The 17,287-nt window shown below is 46.4% G+C and overlaps 1 protein-coding gene across 1 annotated transcript in view; it reads right to left on the bottom strand.

Moving 5' to 3' along the window:
* CHTF18 (chromosome transmission fidelity factor 18) overlaps positions 1-17,287 on the bottom strand; it is a 330,765-nt gene that overhangs the window by 140,120 nt on the left and 173,358 nt on the right. Inside the window, exon 18 of the mRNA XM_069209815.1 lies at positions 1,971-2,101. Coding sequence (XP_069065916.1) covers positions 1,971-2,101 — 131 coding nt within the window. The remainder of the gene's footprint in view (positions 1-1,970; positions 2,102-17,287) is intronic.

The raw sequence follows: 17,287 nt of genomic DNA, 5'->3' as shown, positions 1-17,287 counted from the left end.
GGACTCGCATTTGCTTCTTCAACCATTGTCATCACGGTGCCGCCATCACTCTGTGTGTGTTGTACTCATTATTTCAAATGTAATGTCCGTGCTTTCATATTCTGCAGTAGAGGTCACCCCTTTAAATGGGTACAGGTCATTACACAGTGCCAAGTTTACAAGAAGCCCAGAGAAATAATGCTTTCCACTTTGCCCAACAGTTCGAGTTTTTCTTACTTGTCAAGTTGATATATAACAGAATCAAACATCCCTCGTTTGCCGCAATTTGCCTCTTTAGAAACATCACATGCTTCAAAGCGCCAATTTAGTAATCAGAGCCTTCACATTATAGTAATGTGTGACATTATGTCAGTCGATATGGCATTCCTTTGGCAAGCGGTGGTTCTGGCATTATTAATTTAAATTCCTCACCAAAGTCCACTAGAAAATGCCGAACTCTTGACGGGTGCATCCATTATGTGCAAGTGGCAGCACATTATTCATTTAAAGCAAGAAGAAGAGATGGAGCACTCACGGGTACTTTAGATTCAATTTATTGCGCCACAGACGCGTTTCAGCATTCTTTGCCTTTCTCAATGTGATTTGCGCAAAAATGAAAGAAAAACAGTCACCTGAGCAACCTTTAAATAGATTACTCCATACTTTAAGTGAAAAGACAGATGACGGACTCGCATTTGCTTCTTCAACCATTGTCATCACGGTGCCGCCATCACTCTGTGTGTGTTGTACTCATTATTTCAAATGTAATGTCCGTGCTTTCATATTCTGCAGTAGAGGTCACCCCTTTAAATGGGTACAGGTCATTACACAGTGCCAAGTTTACAAGAAGCCCAGAGACATTCAACTTGACAAGTAAGAAAAACTCGAACTGTTGGGCAAAGTGGAAAGCATTATTTCTCTGGGCTTCTTGTAAACTTGGCACTGTGTAATGACCTCTACTGCAGAATATGAAAGCACGGACATTACATTTGAAATAATGAGTACAACACACACAGAGTGATGGCGGCACCGTGATGACACGTCTTTCATTTTTGCGCAAATCACATTGAGAAAGGCAAAGAATGCTGAAACGCGTCTGTGGCGCAATAAATTGAATCTAAAGTACCCGTGAGTGCTCCATCTCTTCTTCTTGCTTTAAATGAATAATGTGCTGCCACTTGCACATAATGGATGCACCCGTCAAGAGTTCGGCATTTTCTAGTGGACTTTGGTGAGGAATTTAAATTAATAATGCCAGAACCACCGCTTGCCAAAGGAATGCCATATCGACTGACATAATGTCACACATTACTATAATGTGAAGGCTCTGATTACTAAATTGGCGCTTTGAAGCATGTGATGTTTCTAAAGAGGCAAATTGCGGCAAACGAGGGATGTTTGATTCTGTTATATATCAACTTGACAAGTAAGAAAAACTCGAACTGTTGGGCAAAGTGGAAAGCATTATTTCTCTGGGCTTCTTGTAAACTTGGCACTGTGTAATGACCTGTACCCATTTAAAGGGGTGACCTCTACTGCAGAATATGAAAGCACGGACATTACATTTGAAATAATGAGTACAACACACACAGAGTGATGGCGGCACCGTGATGACAATGGTTGAAGAAGCAAATGCGAGTCCGTCATCTGTCTTTTCACTTAAAGTATGGAGTAATCTATTTAAAGGTTGCTCAGGTGACTGTTTTTCTTTCATTTTTGCGCAAATCACATTGAGAAAGGCAAAGAATGCTGAAACGCGTCTGTGGCGCAATAAATTGAATCTAAAGTACCCGTGAGTGCTCCATCTCTTCTTCTTGCTTTAAATGAATAATGTGCTGCCACTTGCACATAATGGATGCACCCGTCAAGAGTTCGGCATTTTCTAGTGGACTTTGGTGAGGAATATATATATATATATATATATATATATACACATACACATACACATACATATACATAATATACATGCATGCACACAAGTGAACACTTACGGGTCCAGTTTATACAGGTACTGTCCATCAGGAGATCGTTCTTGATGGTAGGTGAGATTGTAGGCCAGCATGGTGTTGATGAGATCAGCAAGTTGTTGCTTCTCCTTAAGGCTGTAAAGTTGAGTGTTTATCTAAGAAACATCAGAAGGAGAAATTGGAAAAATGAATAAGGCCATGAAAATATTGAAGCAAAAAATAGAACAGACACTTGTATTCATTTTTACAAGCATACTTTGGGGGGGGGGAAAAAAGATTGGTTCAGTTAGCAATTTCCATGAAATCCTGCACCTGTAACCGAGGGATACACATTTAAAACTTAAGTCACACATTTAAAGTAAATAACTGTGTGCTGTTTGTCAGACAAATCACTGGCTCTCTGGTACGATCAAGGTAGAATGCCAACATTCATTCTGGGTCCAGGCAGTGAAGTCTCTCCTCTTTCTTAGAAGGATGTGGGTGTGTGTAAAAAGTAGGTAAGGTGGTGGATTGGCCTACATGGAAGGGGCGTACCCACTTTCAGAAGAAAGGAGCCCCGTTTGCAAAGCACCACTTTGTCAGGATAGTTGGAAAGGTAGGGAGGCTTAGATGACAATGCCTGCAGCTCGCTCACCCTGTGGGCAGATGTAATGGTCACAAGGAAGGCTGTTTTTAGTGTTAGGAGCCTGAGAGGACAATTGTGAAGTGGCTGAAAGGGAGCACATATGAGGAATGTTAGAACCAAGTTCAAATCCCACTGGGGCATTATGAACGGGGTTTGAGGAAACATATGAGTAAGACCCTTAAGGAAATATTCTTACTCTGGGAGACTTAAACAAAGAAAGTTGCTTATATAATCTTATAAATGCAGAGATAGAAGACAAATAACCTTTGAGGGTGCCCAAAGCAGAGGGGCAGAGAGAAGTTCAACAGACTTGTCTGCATAACATGCCACAAATTTGTTCCATAGACAAGGGCGTATACCGTTTTGGTGAAGGGACGCCTCGCTGCCAAGATATCATCCCAGACTTTGGGCGGAAGGTCAAAAGCTGTCAACTGCAGCTGATCAGTCTCCACGCAAGCAGGCAGAGACTGGACAGATGTGGGTGGAAAACCCTTCCCTGCTGCTGAGACAGAAGATCCTCCCAAAGGGGAAGTCTAATCGGAGGACCGATGGCCATGCTCAATAGCTTGGGATACCAGCCTCTTTGTGCCCAGTCCAAAGCCACTAGGATTACTTTGCCCCAACCGTTTCTGATTTTCTTGAGAATTCTGGGCAGAAGTGGTATGGAGGGAAAGGCGTATAGGATTTCGGATCTCCACTCGAGACGAAAAGCATCGCCGAGTGAGTGCCCCCTGGGATACTCCAATGCACAAAACTGCTGACATTGCACGTTCTCTGCGGAGGTGAACACGTCTAACCAAGGCTCTGCCCACTCCCGAAAGAGACCTTCCACCACCTCTGAATGGAGACGTCATTTGTGATCAACTAAGTATTGGTGGCTGAGTTCATCTGCTCTAGCGTTCAGAGAGCCCGCCAGATGTTGAACGACAAGGGATATGCCCTATTGTCACAGCGATGTCCAGAGGCGCAAAGCCTCCTGACAAAGGGTCCACGATCTTGCCAGCTTTGTTTGTTACAGTTTCAGATGGCAGTGGTGTTGTCAGTGAACACCTGCACCACTTTCCCTTTGAGAGAGGGAAGTAGCCTCAGAGTCATTCTCATTGAAATCAAGGATAGAGGCTGAAACATTGGTATCCTAGCCCGAATATCCTGAACTCGCTGCTCAGGAGGATAAGCCCGAAACTTCACCGTATCCGGAAAGCTCCAATGAAAGGGAGCGTCAGAGGGAGTCAGATGTGACTTTGGCACGTTTATAGTGAACCCCAGTGTATGCAGGAGATCGGGCATAATCTGAAGGGGGGAGATGACAACCTGGGGTGAACCTGCCTTCAACAGCCAGTTGTTGAGGTAGGGAAAAACTGAAACCCCAACCTGTGCAGATCACCTTGGTGAACCCCGAGGGACATTGGCATGGCGCAAAGGAAGCACTATGAACTGAAAGGGCTCATGGGCTCATGGCCCACCGTGAACTACGGTGGGTAGGCAGTATGGGGGATGTGAAAATAAGCGTCCTGCAAGTTAAATGCAACCATTCAGTCTCCTGGGTGTAGGGCAGAGAGAACCTGAGCTAGGGTGAGCATTTTAAACTTCTCCTTTCTGAGGAAGAGATTGAGGGACTAAAGGTATAAGGTAGGGCGGAGGTCCTTATCCTTTCTGGGTACCAACCACAACCTACTTCTGTCACAGGGACACTTCTCTTTGGCCCCCTTGGCCAAGAGAGCGGTAACCTCCTCCTGGATAAGAGCCAAGTGATCCTCCGACATGCGACTGTAGGATGGTGGCATGGATGGAAGGGTAGTCCTGAAGGGGACGGAGTAGCCCCTTCAGGCTATTTGCAAAACCCACCTGTCTGACGTGATGGTGTGCCAGTGGAGCAGGTGATGGTGAATCCTGCCTCCAAATGGTCTCGGATGGGACAGCATCAGACTAGAAAGGTTTGGATGCTGCTGTGGAGTGGGGGTGGCGGACTGGCTGGACCGCTGGCTCTCTGATCCACGCAACGTTTGATGCCACATCCTTGGCAACGCAAAGGCTTGACAGCATGTGCGGCACATGGCTGGAGGGGAACAGAAGTGGTCGGGTGCCCCTTCGTTAGCCACAAAAAGGGCGAAAAACAGAGGGGGCGAGCGTCAGCTGCAAGGCCTAAGGGCTGGGAAGTAGCTTGGGATTCCTTAAAGTAATCAGGCGACAGATCTGCGCTTGGCAGGCACAGAAAGAAAAGCACTGACGTCAGCGCTCCGAGGTGGCACCAAATAGGTCCCATAACGTCATATCCACCATGCACGATGAAGACAATGGGGTGCTGCTCGAAAAAAAAAATCCGGATCCAGACTGATGCTTGGAGAAATTCAAAAGGTAAGGAACCTGCAGCTAGAAATCTCCATCAGATAAGAGAGAACCACAGAGTGTTAAGGATAGGCGAAGAAAAATGTTGAGGAAGTAAAAATACAGAGTTGTGAAAATCGAGGTGAACAAAACAAATGATAGGAATGTACAAGAAAAAAAAGACTGAAAAAGGGGAGATAAAGTGTGTCGAGGAAACAGAAAACAGGTGCAAGAGAAAGATGACAGCAAAAAGCCTGGATAGGATTCAAGAGACATACCAAAAATAGGTACAGAACAGATAAGAGTGTAATGCTTGAAGAAAGATCAGGAATAAAGTTTTGCAGAGGGCCGAAGGGCCAGCAAAGCAATCTGACATGTAAAAATCTTCTATGAGAGAAGGTGATAAATTTACGAACAAAACTAACAAGCACGCACTCCTTGTCAGTTCCAAGAAATACAGACTGGCAAGGCTGAGAAGTGACACTGAGTGCGTGAGTAACACTTTACACCGTCTTGACATGCCAAGATGGCAGCAGGGTGAGCACTGGAAATGAATTCTTACATCCGCTAAAACAACAGAAGGCATTTGGGGGTATAGCAACACTTTCACTCCGTGGAGAAATACAAAGCAGCCCATTTGTTGAAGATTCCGTGGCTTGTAACTAAACTGAGCAATTTTCTAGCAAGTTTCCCTCCAGTGTAGCCAAGCTACTTCACATTCCTGAACAAAGATCTCACACTGGAAGAAATCTGCTCCTCTTTTGAAGGATACCCCAACTTACAGAACATCCAGACCTCCAAACTAAGTAAAGAGTCCCTGAATTTCACAAAACTCCGCTTCAAACCCTTCGGCTTCCATTCTATGAATTTTACTTTTTGTTTTTTCTTCTAACCAAAGGAATAGGAAGGAAAGCTCTCGACTTAAGGGTGCCAAAAGGCATTCATCCATGGAGTGTTGTTTCGAAGGGACTGCTTTTGCCCCACCCCCTCTCCAAGCATGGCTTGCTGCAGTTTAACCCCTTCCCCGCCACGGACGTAATGGTTACGTCCATGGCAGCGCCCGTGTGGCGCCATGGAGGTAACCATTAGGTCCTGCATGCTGCCCTTGGGAGAAGCGCTAGCTCTCCCCCCGAGGGCCGCCCCCCAGCCCCCCAGGTCAGGGCTGAAAGGGGAATCCCTTCCCCTTCAACCCCCGACAAATCCCCCCACCCCCCTGTGACGTCAGCACGCGCGCGCGCTGACAATCACACAACCTCTCCCATCGCGCTGGAAGATCTAGCATGTCTCTTTCGATCACGTGGGGGAGGCAAGGAGAGGCTTCAAAGGGAAGGAAATGTATTTCCTTCCCTTTGAAGTCTCTCCCAGGGTTTCAAAAGCCGGATTGCTTGCAATCCGGCTTTTGAAACCCCACTAGACACCAGGGATGTTTTTGTTTTTTTGGAAAGTGACAAAAAGGGAGCGACCCCTTGGGCAAAAAATGTGATGTGTCCACGTTGTGTTTTGGGCCATTTCCTGTCGCGGGCGCTAGGCCTACCCACACAAGTGAGGTATAATTTTTATCAGGAGACTTGGGGGAACGCTAGGTGGAAGGAAATTTATGGGGGGGGGGGGGGTTGGGGACAAATTTATTTTAGGCCATTTCTGCCCCCCCTGGGGCCAGCTGAGCTAGAGGCCAAAATCCACAGGTAGGCACTGTTTTCTATGAAAAAATGTGATGTGTCCACGTTGTGTTTTGGGCCATTTCCTGTTGCGGCGCTAGGCCTACCCACACAAGTGAGGTATCATTTTTATCAGGAGACTTGGGGGAACGCTAGGTGGAAGGAAATTTGTGGCTCCTCTCAGATTCCAGAACTTTGTCACCGAAATGTGAGGAAAATGTGTTTTTTTAGCCAAATTTTGAGGTTTGCAAAGGATTCTGGGTAACAGAACCTGGTCAGAGCCCCACAATTCACCCCATCTTGGATTCCCCTGGGTTTCTAGTTTTCAAAAATGCGCTGGTTTGCTAGGTTTCCCAGGTTTCCCCAGGTGCCGGCTGAGCTAGAGGCCAAAATCCACAGGTAGGCACTGTTTTCTATGAAAAAATGTGATGTGTCCACATTGTGTTTTGGGTCATTTTCTGTTGCGTGCGCTAGGCCTACCCACACAAGTGAGGTATCATTTTTATCGGGAGACTTGGGGGAACGCTGGGTGGAAGGAAATTTGTGGCTTGTCTCAGATTCCAGAACTTTCTGTCACCGAAATGTGAGGAAAATGCATTTTTTTAGCCAAAATTTGAGGTTTGCAAAGGATTCTGGGTAACAGAACCTGGTCAGAGCCCCACAAGTCACCCCATCTTGGATTCCCCTAGGTCTCTAGTTTTCAAAAATGCACAGGTTTGGTAGGTTTCCCTAGGTGCCGGCTGAGCTAGAGGCCAAAATCTACAGGTAGGCACTTTGCAAAAAACAGCTCTGTTTTCTGTGATGTGTCCACAGTGTGTTTTGGGGCATATCTTGTCGTGGGCGCTAGGTCTACCCACACAAGTGAGGTATCATTTTTATCGGGAGACTTGGGGGAACATAGAATAGCAAAACAAGTGTTATTGCCCCTTGTCTTTCTCTACATTTTTCCCTTCCAAATGTAAGACAGTGTGTAAAAAAGACATTTATTTGAGAAATGCCCTGTAATTCACATGCTAGTATGGGCACCCCGGAATTCAGAGATGTGCAAATAACCACTGCTTCTCAACACCTTATCTTGTGCCCATTTTGGAAATACAAAGGTTTTCTTGATAGCTATTTTTTACTCTTTATATTTCAGCAAATGAATTGCTGTATACCCGGTATAGAATGAAAACCCACTACAGGGTGCAGGTCATTTATTGGCTCTTGGTACCTAGAGTTCTTGATGAACCTACAAGCCCTATATATCCCCACAACCAGAAGAGTCCAGCAGACGTAATGGTATATTGCTTTCGAAAATCTGACATTGCAGGAAAAAGTTACAGAGTAAATCGTAGAGAAAAATTGATGTTTTTTTCACCTCAATTTCAATATTTTTCTTTTTCAGTTGTTATTTTCTGTAGGAAACCCTGGTAGGATCTACACAAATTACCCCTTGCTGAATTCAGAATTTTGTCTACTTTTCAGAAATGTTGCGGTTTCTGGGATCCAGCGTTGGTTTCATGCCCATTTCTGTCACTGACTGGAAGGAGGCTGAAAGTACAAAAAAATCGTAAAAATGGGGTATGTCCCAGTAAAATGCCAAAATTGTGTTGAAAAATTGGGTTTTCTGATTCAAGTCTGCCTGTTCCTGAAAGCTGGGAAGCTGGTGATTTTAGCACCGCAAACCCTTTGTTGATGCCCTTTTCAGGGAAAAAACCACAAGCCTTCTTCTGCAGCCCCTTTTTCCCGTTTTTTTTAAAAAAAACGAAATTTTCACTGTATTTTGGCTAATTTCTTGGCCTCCTTCTGGGGAACCCACAAAGTCTGGGTACCTCTAGAATCCCTAGGATGTTGGAAAAAAAGGACACAAATTTGGCTTGGCTAGCTTATGGGGACAAAAGGTTATGAGGGCCTAAGCGCAAACTGCCCCAAATAGCCAAAAATAGGCTTGGCACCTGAGGGGGGGAAAGGCCTGGCAGCGAAGGGGTTAAGATCTAATTAAGAACAGAAAACAAACAGGTGTCACAGCAGATTCATCAACATTAAGTACTGCTCTGTCAGGCAACGTGTTACTTTTCCTCATCCCAGCCGCTCTCTAGCGATCAACAAGCTTGTCTGACTGCGCTGAAAGACTCCACCATGGTGTAACGCTGACCCCTGCGGTGAATGGGGGCCCACAACTCTTTATGGGGCCCCCATTCAGCCTAAGGCCTGCGAATATCTGTGAGATACTCAGGAGCCCCTCTTCATATTCTGCAGGGGGCCCCATCACGTTGTGTTACTCCACTGGACCCTCCTTTATTGAATGATCAGGGTCAGGGCGACCAAGTTGCTTTGAGAAAATGGGTGCTTCTTTACTGATTATGTTTTTTGTTTTTTTTCCTGCCGTTGCACTAGCTTCTTTTAATCACAGCGTTAACCTCTGGCTTTTCGAAACCTAGACTTACATTTGCTTGCCCTAACATTTATTAATTATTTTGCTGGGTGCAGTTGTTTTCATACGTAAGTGATTCTCGTTAAACCTTTGCTTTAAATTCAATCAATCAATCATCTGGTATTTGTATAGCACAAGTTGTCACCCGTGCAGATATCCAGCCGCTTGCTGATGGTGTTATGTGAAGAACCAGGTCTTCAGCCCCTTCCTGAAGTGGGTTAGTGATGATGTGGTCCGGAGGTGCAGGGGGAGAGAGTTCCAGGCCTTGGCAACGAGGTGGGAGAAGCGTCCTCCTGTGCGGCAGCAGCATATTCAAGGGATTTTTGTGAGGTGTGTGGAGCGGAGGATCCTGGGAGGGTGCTTGAGGTTCAGGCGGTGGTTGAGTAGGAGGGTCTTAGGTTGTAGAGGGCTTTGTAGGCATGGGTTAAGAGCTCGAACAGGCATTTTTGTGGCTTGCAGGCCAGTGGAGGTCCTTCAGGTGTTGTGTGATGTGTGTTCTCTTTGGTAGGTTGAGGATTAGTCTGGCCGGTGTGTTTTGGATTGTTTGGAGTCTCTGCAGGAGTTCGGTGCTGGTGCCCACGTAAAGTATGTTGCCGTAGTCTAGGCGGCTGCTGATGAGGACTTGAGTGACTGTTTTCCTTGTTTCCAGGGGTAGCCATTTGAAGATCTTGCAGATTATGCAGTGCATGTGGAAACAGGCCGAGGAGATGGCGTTGACTTGTTGTCTCATCGAGAGTTCACTGTCTAGGATTATGCTGAGGTTCCGGGTGTCGTCCTATCGGTTTGGGACCAGGCCTAGTTCTTCTGGCCACCAAGAGTTGTTCCAGAGAGTTGAGTTTATCCCGAAGATCAGCACCTCCGTTTTGTCCATAGTGATCAAACAGTGATCTAAGAACAAATGATATCAAGGGAGGTGTGCTCTCTAATCCACGTTTTCTGAGCAGTCATCTTTGGCAAGGAACCTGGTTAATTACACGGTTTTAAAGAAGCACTGGTCATTGGGACACATGACGTATGCTTGTTTAAGAATAAAGTTGTCTTAGACAATAAGAGATTGTGGACATGTTAGTTCCAGCTGAGAAATACAACAAAACCTAGCTTCGATGCACATAATGTGCATTTAATGTTGTACAATTATGTTACACAAGGACAGTATTTGGAAAAGACGCAGCACTCAGTGCACGTCTCTTTATGACAATATATGCATTGGTTACGAAGTACCATAAATCATCATAAACAGATAATTGTCAACAGATTGAATCCTTGGCAAGCAGTAGTCTCCTCTATAGGATTAGCACAACCAGTGCAGCACTAAGACTTGACAGGGTCACAGCACGGATGCTGCACTGCACAGCACAGCCTTTCCGCCCCCCGCAGTGTGAACTGTTTACATGTCCATGCTTTGGTCACCATCTTATTCTGCTTACTTTTGTAACTGCTTCTCGATCTTAATTTAATTTTTGAGTATTTTTAGACCTTATGTTAATTTCTTTTTGTGCTCAGCGCCATGAAGGGGTTTCTGGCATAAATAAACAATTTAAGTGGGAAAATGTAATTTAAAATAAGAGGGAAATGGCAACGAATAATCAAACAGCTGCGTAATAAGCCTTGGAACAAACAACGACTAATGGGCTGCAAAGGGATACAGTCGAGAAGAACCAAGGGGCCAGATGTATCAAAGGGTTTTACCCATTCTGTGTCTATGGGAAAATGTGTTCGTACATATGGCCCTATGTTCTTCTAGGGAAACCTAGTTACCGGGATGCAGGAGTCAGGCTGATGCTCCTAAGGTGGCTAGATGGCCTTCTGGCGTAAGACAGGACTCGGTGCAGGGACAAGGAGAGCCTGGAGGAATGCATCTGAGACCCAGGGTCACAGCACCTCACCATCTGCAGGGAAAGCACTGCCACATCAGTCCGAGCTTTCGCCTGCAAAACATATCAGAAGCGACCAGTCGTTGAAAGCCCCTTACAGGGGTGGGCTTGTGATCAGACATGCGAGATGGGTAAAACCTGCACATGCATCGCAAAGAACTCCCCTTTGTGCAAGCAGAGCCTTATATCTCCCCCGGTTCCGTCACGAAACTCCTGGGGTTCACAAAGAAGATGCTTTCAAAGGCAAACCATAAAGGAAAGCTGCAGTCAGCGCTGCAAAGGGATTCAATGAACCGCATGACCGCGACTCCAGGCGCACGTCATTCGCATGGTATCTGCCCCATCTTGCATCGAGTGCTAATGAGTTTTCCACATTAAAATTAGCACCTAGTTTCAACCGATGCCTGTGAGATCATGAGCGGTTAAATGAAGAACGGGGGCTGAGTGCAGGGAAGTGCTTGGTCAATTCCAGTTTTAAAAAATGCAATATTACTCCCGTGAATTCGACAATCATTCCCGGCAAAACGAGAAGGCAGAGAAAAATAGCAAAACTTAATTAGGAGCCTTAAAAGGTTCCATTACTGTCAGGACAGACGAAATGGGGATAGGAAAAAAGAGGGAAAGGAGTGAAGCTGCGGGAGAGAGACTTATGATCAGTTTGAGAGGAGGGAAGGATTGCGTAGGGATATGGAAAGCGAAAGAATGTGAAAGATGAGCGAGCAGAGGAAGAGATACCAGGGAAACCTACACACGGGGTGACGCACGGGGAGCGGGCCTGGGGAAACACACAAAAGATGATCTCGTTAGAGGGCAAAATGGGCAGAGAAAAGGACTGATAAAAGTGAAGGCGGTTGTTAGACAAGAAAAAAGAGATAAGTAGGTCGAGTGAAATATTATAGAAGGAAAACACGGAGAAGCAAAAACGCGAGTAAACAAATCGTGAGTAAATAAATCGTCAGTGGTAGGATGACGGCAACATGAGAAGAGGCCAGAGTTTCCTTTATGGCCAGTGCTTTAAATGGGCCGGTACTGTCCGGTACTGAGTACCTGCACTTCTCGAGAAAACCGTGATTCTTTTAATTGGGGAGTACCGGCACTTCTCCAAAACAAGCACTTCTATTTTTCCATTTAAAGCACTGTTTATGGTAATTCTGCGACTCTAAGGACAAAGACTGCATCAAGTTACCAACTCGTGAGTACAATTCCACCTAGTGGGGTGGCTGGAATTTGCGTAAACAGAGCATTGTTAATGCAGAGCATTTAGCGTGAGTAAAAGTATCCATGTGTGCGTCTCATAAGCTGCATGTTTGAGCATCGTCGTGATTAAGAGGGTGACAGTCCTAACCCTCTAGGACGTACCCGTGTCCGGTCCTTGGACCAGAGAAGGCCTTTTCGGACCCCGCTCCTGTGGAGTGAGGCGCTCACCTTGCTCCTCTCTTTCCTTGTCTTCTATTTTTGAGCCTCTCTCTGCCCTGCCTCATTTCCGATCTGGTGCCTCTGTCCCAGCTGTTTTTTTGCCACTGTGACTCCTGTCTTTCCCTTCAGCTACTTTGGCCTCCCTTGTTCTCTGCCTTTGCACCATCTGTCCCCCCCCAGTTACTTAGTACTTTCTGCTATTTTCACCTCTCTGTTATTTATTTCAACTCTTTCTCGTTTTTCACCCTTGTTCTGCTCCTTATTGCCATGTCCTGCTCTCTCTGCCACTTCTCCTCCCTACTGGTCCTTACCTTCTCCTCACACTCCTCCTGCTTCTTGTGCTGTTTCCAGCTCTTCCACTTCCCACACAACTCCCAACCGCGCCCACAGCGTCCTCCCAGGACCTACGTAATGGCAGCTGCATCGCTGACACGCAGCAGACACGCTGCTGGTGCGCCAAAGGCAAGTTCACTCGCACCCATCTGTGCCTGGACCGCGCCCTGCGCCAGAAACCCTGGTTCATGTCTCACCCACCACGTAGTTCCATGCAATCAACCCTGACCGCCGTTGCTCGCTGCACTGCTGTTACGCCGCACAACACGCCATCTAGAGAGCATTCTCCTGCACCTCCAGCAAGCACTCATGCACTCTACCACACTTACCATCACCACACCAGCTACAACCAACAACACCTTGTCCACACGCAGAAAAATTAGCTACCCCACACAGACCAACCACTATCTGCATACCCTGCCACGCTCACCAGCCTGCTTAACACCTGTTCACTCAACAAACACACCAAGGAGATCTGGGACCTACTACATGACCTCCCTCTGGACCAGCTTTACTTCACAGAAATAGGACTAAACCCAACCTTGGCACCAGGCATTGCCACATCCACCCACCCCAGCTACAAGAATACTAGTCAGGACCGTTCGCTCAAGCCCCGAGGTAGAGTCAATATAATGTTCAAGAACACATTGAGCTACACCACCTCCAAGGACACTGCCGCCAGCTACGTGATGCACCTCACCTTCAAACTACACATCACAGTAACTTCAGCCTGTGAGGCATCCTCATCTACAGACCTCTGGGATCTTGCACCAACGCCACCAGCATCTTTAGGGATTTAATCACATCCCTCATCAATGCCAGAACCTTCATTTTCCTCGAAGACCTCAACTTCCACCTAGAAGACTGCACCAACCCAAACTCTACAACCTTCATTGAGAAACTCGGAAACCTAAGTCTCAACCAGCATCTTACCAGACCCACCGAAGTCGCTGGACACATCCTGAACCCAATCTTCACCTCCCTCAGCAACATCACAGTGGACAAGCCAGTTCAGAAGACCTGGACAGACCATGCCTTCACCAGCTTCAACACTCCCCGCTCACTCCACCACAGAACAACCACCATCAGACTAGCCTGCCTGAACTGGAAGAAAATATCCAAAGTGGGCTGGACCTGCACCCTCTTCACACACTAACCTGACCATGCTAGCGACCTACTAAATGCCATACAGAACTTCAAAAGCTGGATTACTGCTTGCGCCAATGCATTGGCTTCCCTCAAACGCAGCAGCAAGGCAAGAGCCTGTTCAAATGCCAGCGGTGTATGAAAGAACTCAGACTCACTGAACGTCACTGAAAGCAAATGGAGAACCACACAAGACTCCACAAACACACCTTCAAATCCACCCTGACACAAAACCGCCACGGGGTCTGGATCACCAACCGCACAGCTGTCGCAGGTCGGACTTTCTCATACATCGCTTCTAAAGCGTGGACCAACCTCCCCACTTCTACAGCATGGAAAAACCTCCTTCTACACATCAGAGCCTCCTCCTCACTTCTCGAATTCTGCAAATAAATTGAAGACCTGGTGTAAGGAAATGCCTCTTTTTGTATGGCCACACCTACGTTTTTGGACTGATACTGCTGGTTTTTCGACTCACAGTGCAGTGAGGCCTGCCAACCAGATGTCAGTGCCTCTGACTTTACCCTGAAACAGATATGTTGAATTGGCTCATATTCAACTGGCTAAGCTAACTTTTCTGTAAGTAAATGGAACTCAGGACATGTAAGTTAGACGGTTACTTCAGGGACTGCAGCACTGGCTGTGCCACCCTGGGAATGATATGAGTAAAACAAGACTCTGAACCTGCCATTTGCAGGCTGGAAGAGCGCCTTAAACTGCTAGCACAACTTCCCACTTGTAAATGTGTAAGTCATCCATGTGGCACTCCTATCGAGTCCTAAGGCAGGGTGCAACATATCTCACAGACAGAACATGTATCTTACATGTCTGATAGTAAAAACACAAAACTGTCATGTTTACCGTGGGAAGGATTGAAGTATAGAGCTAAATGCTGACCCCCCAACTGTGCTAACGTTGGAACAGTTGGATCAAAGTTGGTCATCCAAGGTATCATACAACTCGTTACACACTGCCCAATCCAATTTATATTCTTGTCTTGCAGACGTAGCTAGGTGGATGACTATTTCTAAAGTTAAACTTAATTATGAAAAAACTGAAGTAATGGTAGTTGGAAACCAAGCTCTCCTTAAGTCTCCAGCCCTGGCATTGGAAAAACTTTTAAAATCTCCCTCCACCCAGAGAAAACAAAGAGCTTAGGCTTCTGGTTAGATTCACGTCTCACGATGGACTGACAATCTAAAAAGCTGGCCGCAACCGGTTTCGCCTTACTAAGAACCGTGAGGAAAATTCTCAAAGTCCTACCTTTTTCGGCTAGAAGACTCATCATTCAAGCCCTGATACTGTCCCACTTAGACTACGGCAACTCTCTTTTGCTTAACTCTCCTGGCTACGTAATAAAGAGATTGCAGGTTGTGCAAAATGCCGCTGCACGCCTGCTTATGAGCATGCCCAGACATTTGTCTGCTAAACCTGCTGACCTCACCTTCATTGGCTTCCCATAAAACAACAGATCAATTTCAAGGCTATTGGCGTGACACACAAAGCTCTCCATAATAAGGGTCAGCTGTTTCTCAGGCAATGTATAACACCCTATATCCCTCAGAGGGCACTTAGATCCTCCACCACCTTGTTGGTCAACACACCCCATTTCAGGAAAGCAATATGGGGAGGCAGTTCTTTTTCAGTCAAAGCTGCATAACTTTGGAACTCACTCCCATTGGAACTCAGACAATAGCAGCTGGAATCTTCCTTTCGTAAGAAACTGAAGATATTTTTATTCACAGCATAGGCATCCCTTAGTTTGGTGGTGTACCTTCAGCACTGGGAAGCCCCCGGGTAGCCATGCGCTCTAAAAATTCATGAAACTTAAACTTACATTAAGCCTAATTTGATTCTGAATTAACATAAAAACCTGAAATGTGCAACTTTAACAAAGTTGCCAATTTGTTGCATTAGTCCCCTATGTCCCTACCAGTTGCACATGGGGTCCTGTTGTTGAGACAACTTTCTTTCCTCCTGGAGACACGTGCTAATGACTCTCAGGAAAGGAGACAATAGGGGCCGGATCTGGAAGGAGGTGACACCTCCCTTCTGCAGGAAGCACACAGGTGTAAGCCCAAAAAGTGAGCTTCCAAGGAGAAGCCGCCTTTGAAGGGCAAATGGGTAACATTTGGGAGAGGGGCTGCTTCCTTGTTTAGGCAGACAGGGTGGCACTAGGGAAAGGAGAGGGGGAACCAGTTGCCAAACCTGTTTACCAGCAGAGTATAGACCCCTTGGTAGCCAAATCTCTGGGTTGGGGAATCCAGTTGCTAAACCGGTTTTCAAGAGGCATGTAGCCTCCTCGGCAGTCACATCTCTGGGTTGGGTTCGGGAGCTCCACATACAGGGAGAGGGGTCCTGCCATTTTTAAATTTGGGCAAAATGGAGCACCATGGGTTGCCTAGATACCACACTTCGCAGGAAGTGGTCATCATGTGGAAGGGAACTTGGTAGCCCATTGGCTACCAACCTCATCCTGCCCTGATAGCATTTTCTGAGCATAAGTAGGGCACCCCTTACACCCCAAAACTCAGATCTCGACTGGACTAGAAGAAGGATAGAGGAAGGAATGCCTTGCTGCACAGTGGAACTGGTAAAGAGAGGCTGCACCATCTTTGACTGCACCTGCTGGCTAGCAAAGGAAAGGGACTGTGTCTGCAGTGTCCTGCTCAAGGAGAAGTCATCTCCAGGGCCCAGCCAAAGCCCAGAGACTCCTGTTAGCAGCACAGGCACACAACAGCTTAAGAATCCTGCAGGAGCAAGTTGGTAGCCCAAAGTTTTCATCTCGCCAGTGCAGTACCAGGGATTTGGCCCCAAAAGACAAAGCTGCTCTCAAGTTCGCTGAGCCTGCGTGTCGACAGAGCGCAGCTGATACCTCCAGACCAGAGGGCGAGTTATTGACCCAAGAAGGACTGGCCTGTGACCACAATACTGGGCGACTGATAAACCAGTGGAGACTGGACTGAGGACTTGGTGGGACGTTGACTCTTTGACAAGGATCACTTCACCCCCCTGTGGACTGAGGAGTAGACACAGCAAGACCCCCATCAACAGCATTGTACACACAGCACCCTTGAGCATTTCATCAACCACCATCCCTGGCATCGGGACCACTTCTACACAAAAAGCCCTGCAAAGGATAAAAGTACCTGGAACTGAATGAAGATTTCTTCACCTGCTGATGTAACTGTTTCTGAGGATCTTGGTTTCCTCCTGACTGGCTCCCTATGGGAGTTGGTCAGCTAAAGTGGCTCTAAGTGAATGCATTGCAACTAGCATGATGAAAAAGTTTCAAAGTGTCAATTTCAGTGACTTTGCCAATTCTTGTTTGCGACTGAGTAAAATGCCTTGATTTACTATACCTTGTAAATTCTATATCTACGGAACACTCTGGTAGATCTTTTACATTGTAGAGTCTAGAACATATAAAGATACAGTCTATTTTTTATAAACTGGTGTTGGATTACTTGAATGCCTCAGTTGTTTCTTCTTCAGTTTGTTTTGGTGCTGTTTAAATGATTAACACTTGTTCCTTTGTTTAAGCCTTG

The sequence above is a fragment of the Pleurodeles waltl genome, chromosome 10 (genome assembly GCF_031143425.1).
Source record: "Pleurodeles waltl isolate 20211129_DDA chromosome 10, aPleWal1.hap1.20221129, whole genome shotgun sequence".
Taxonomy (NCBI): Eukaryota; Metazoa; Chordata; class Amphibia; order Caudata; family Salamandridae; genus Pleurodeles; species Pleurodeles waltl.
This window is presented reverse-complemented; position numbering and strand designations above follow the sequence as displayed.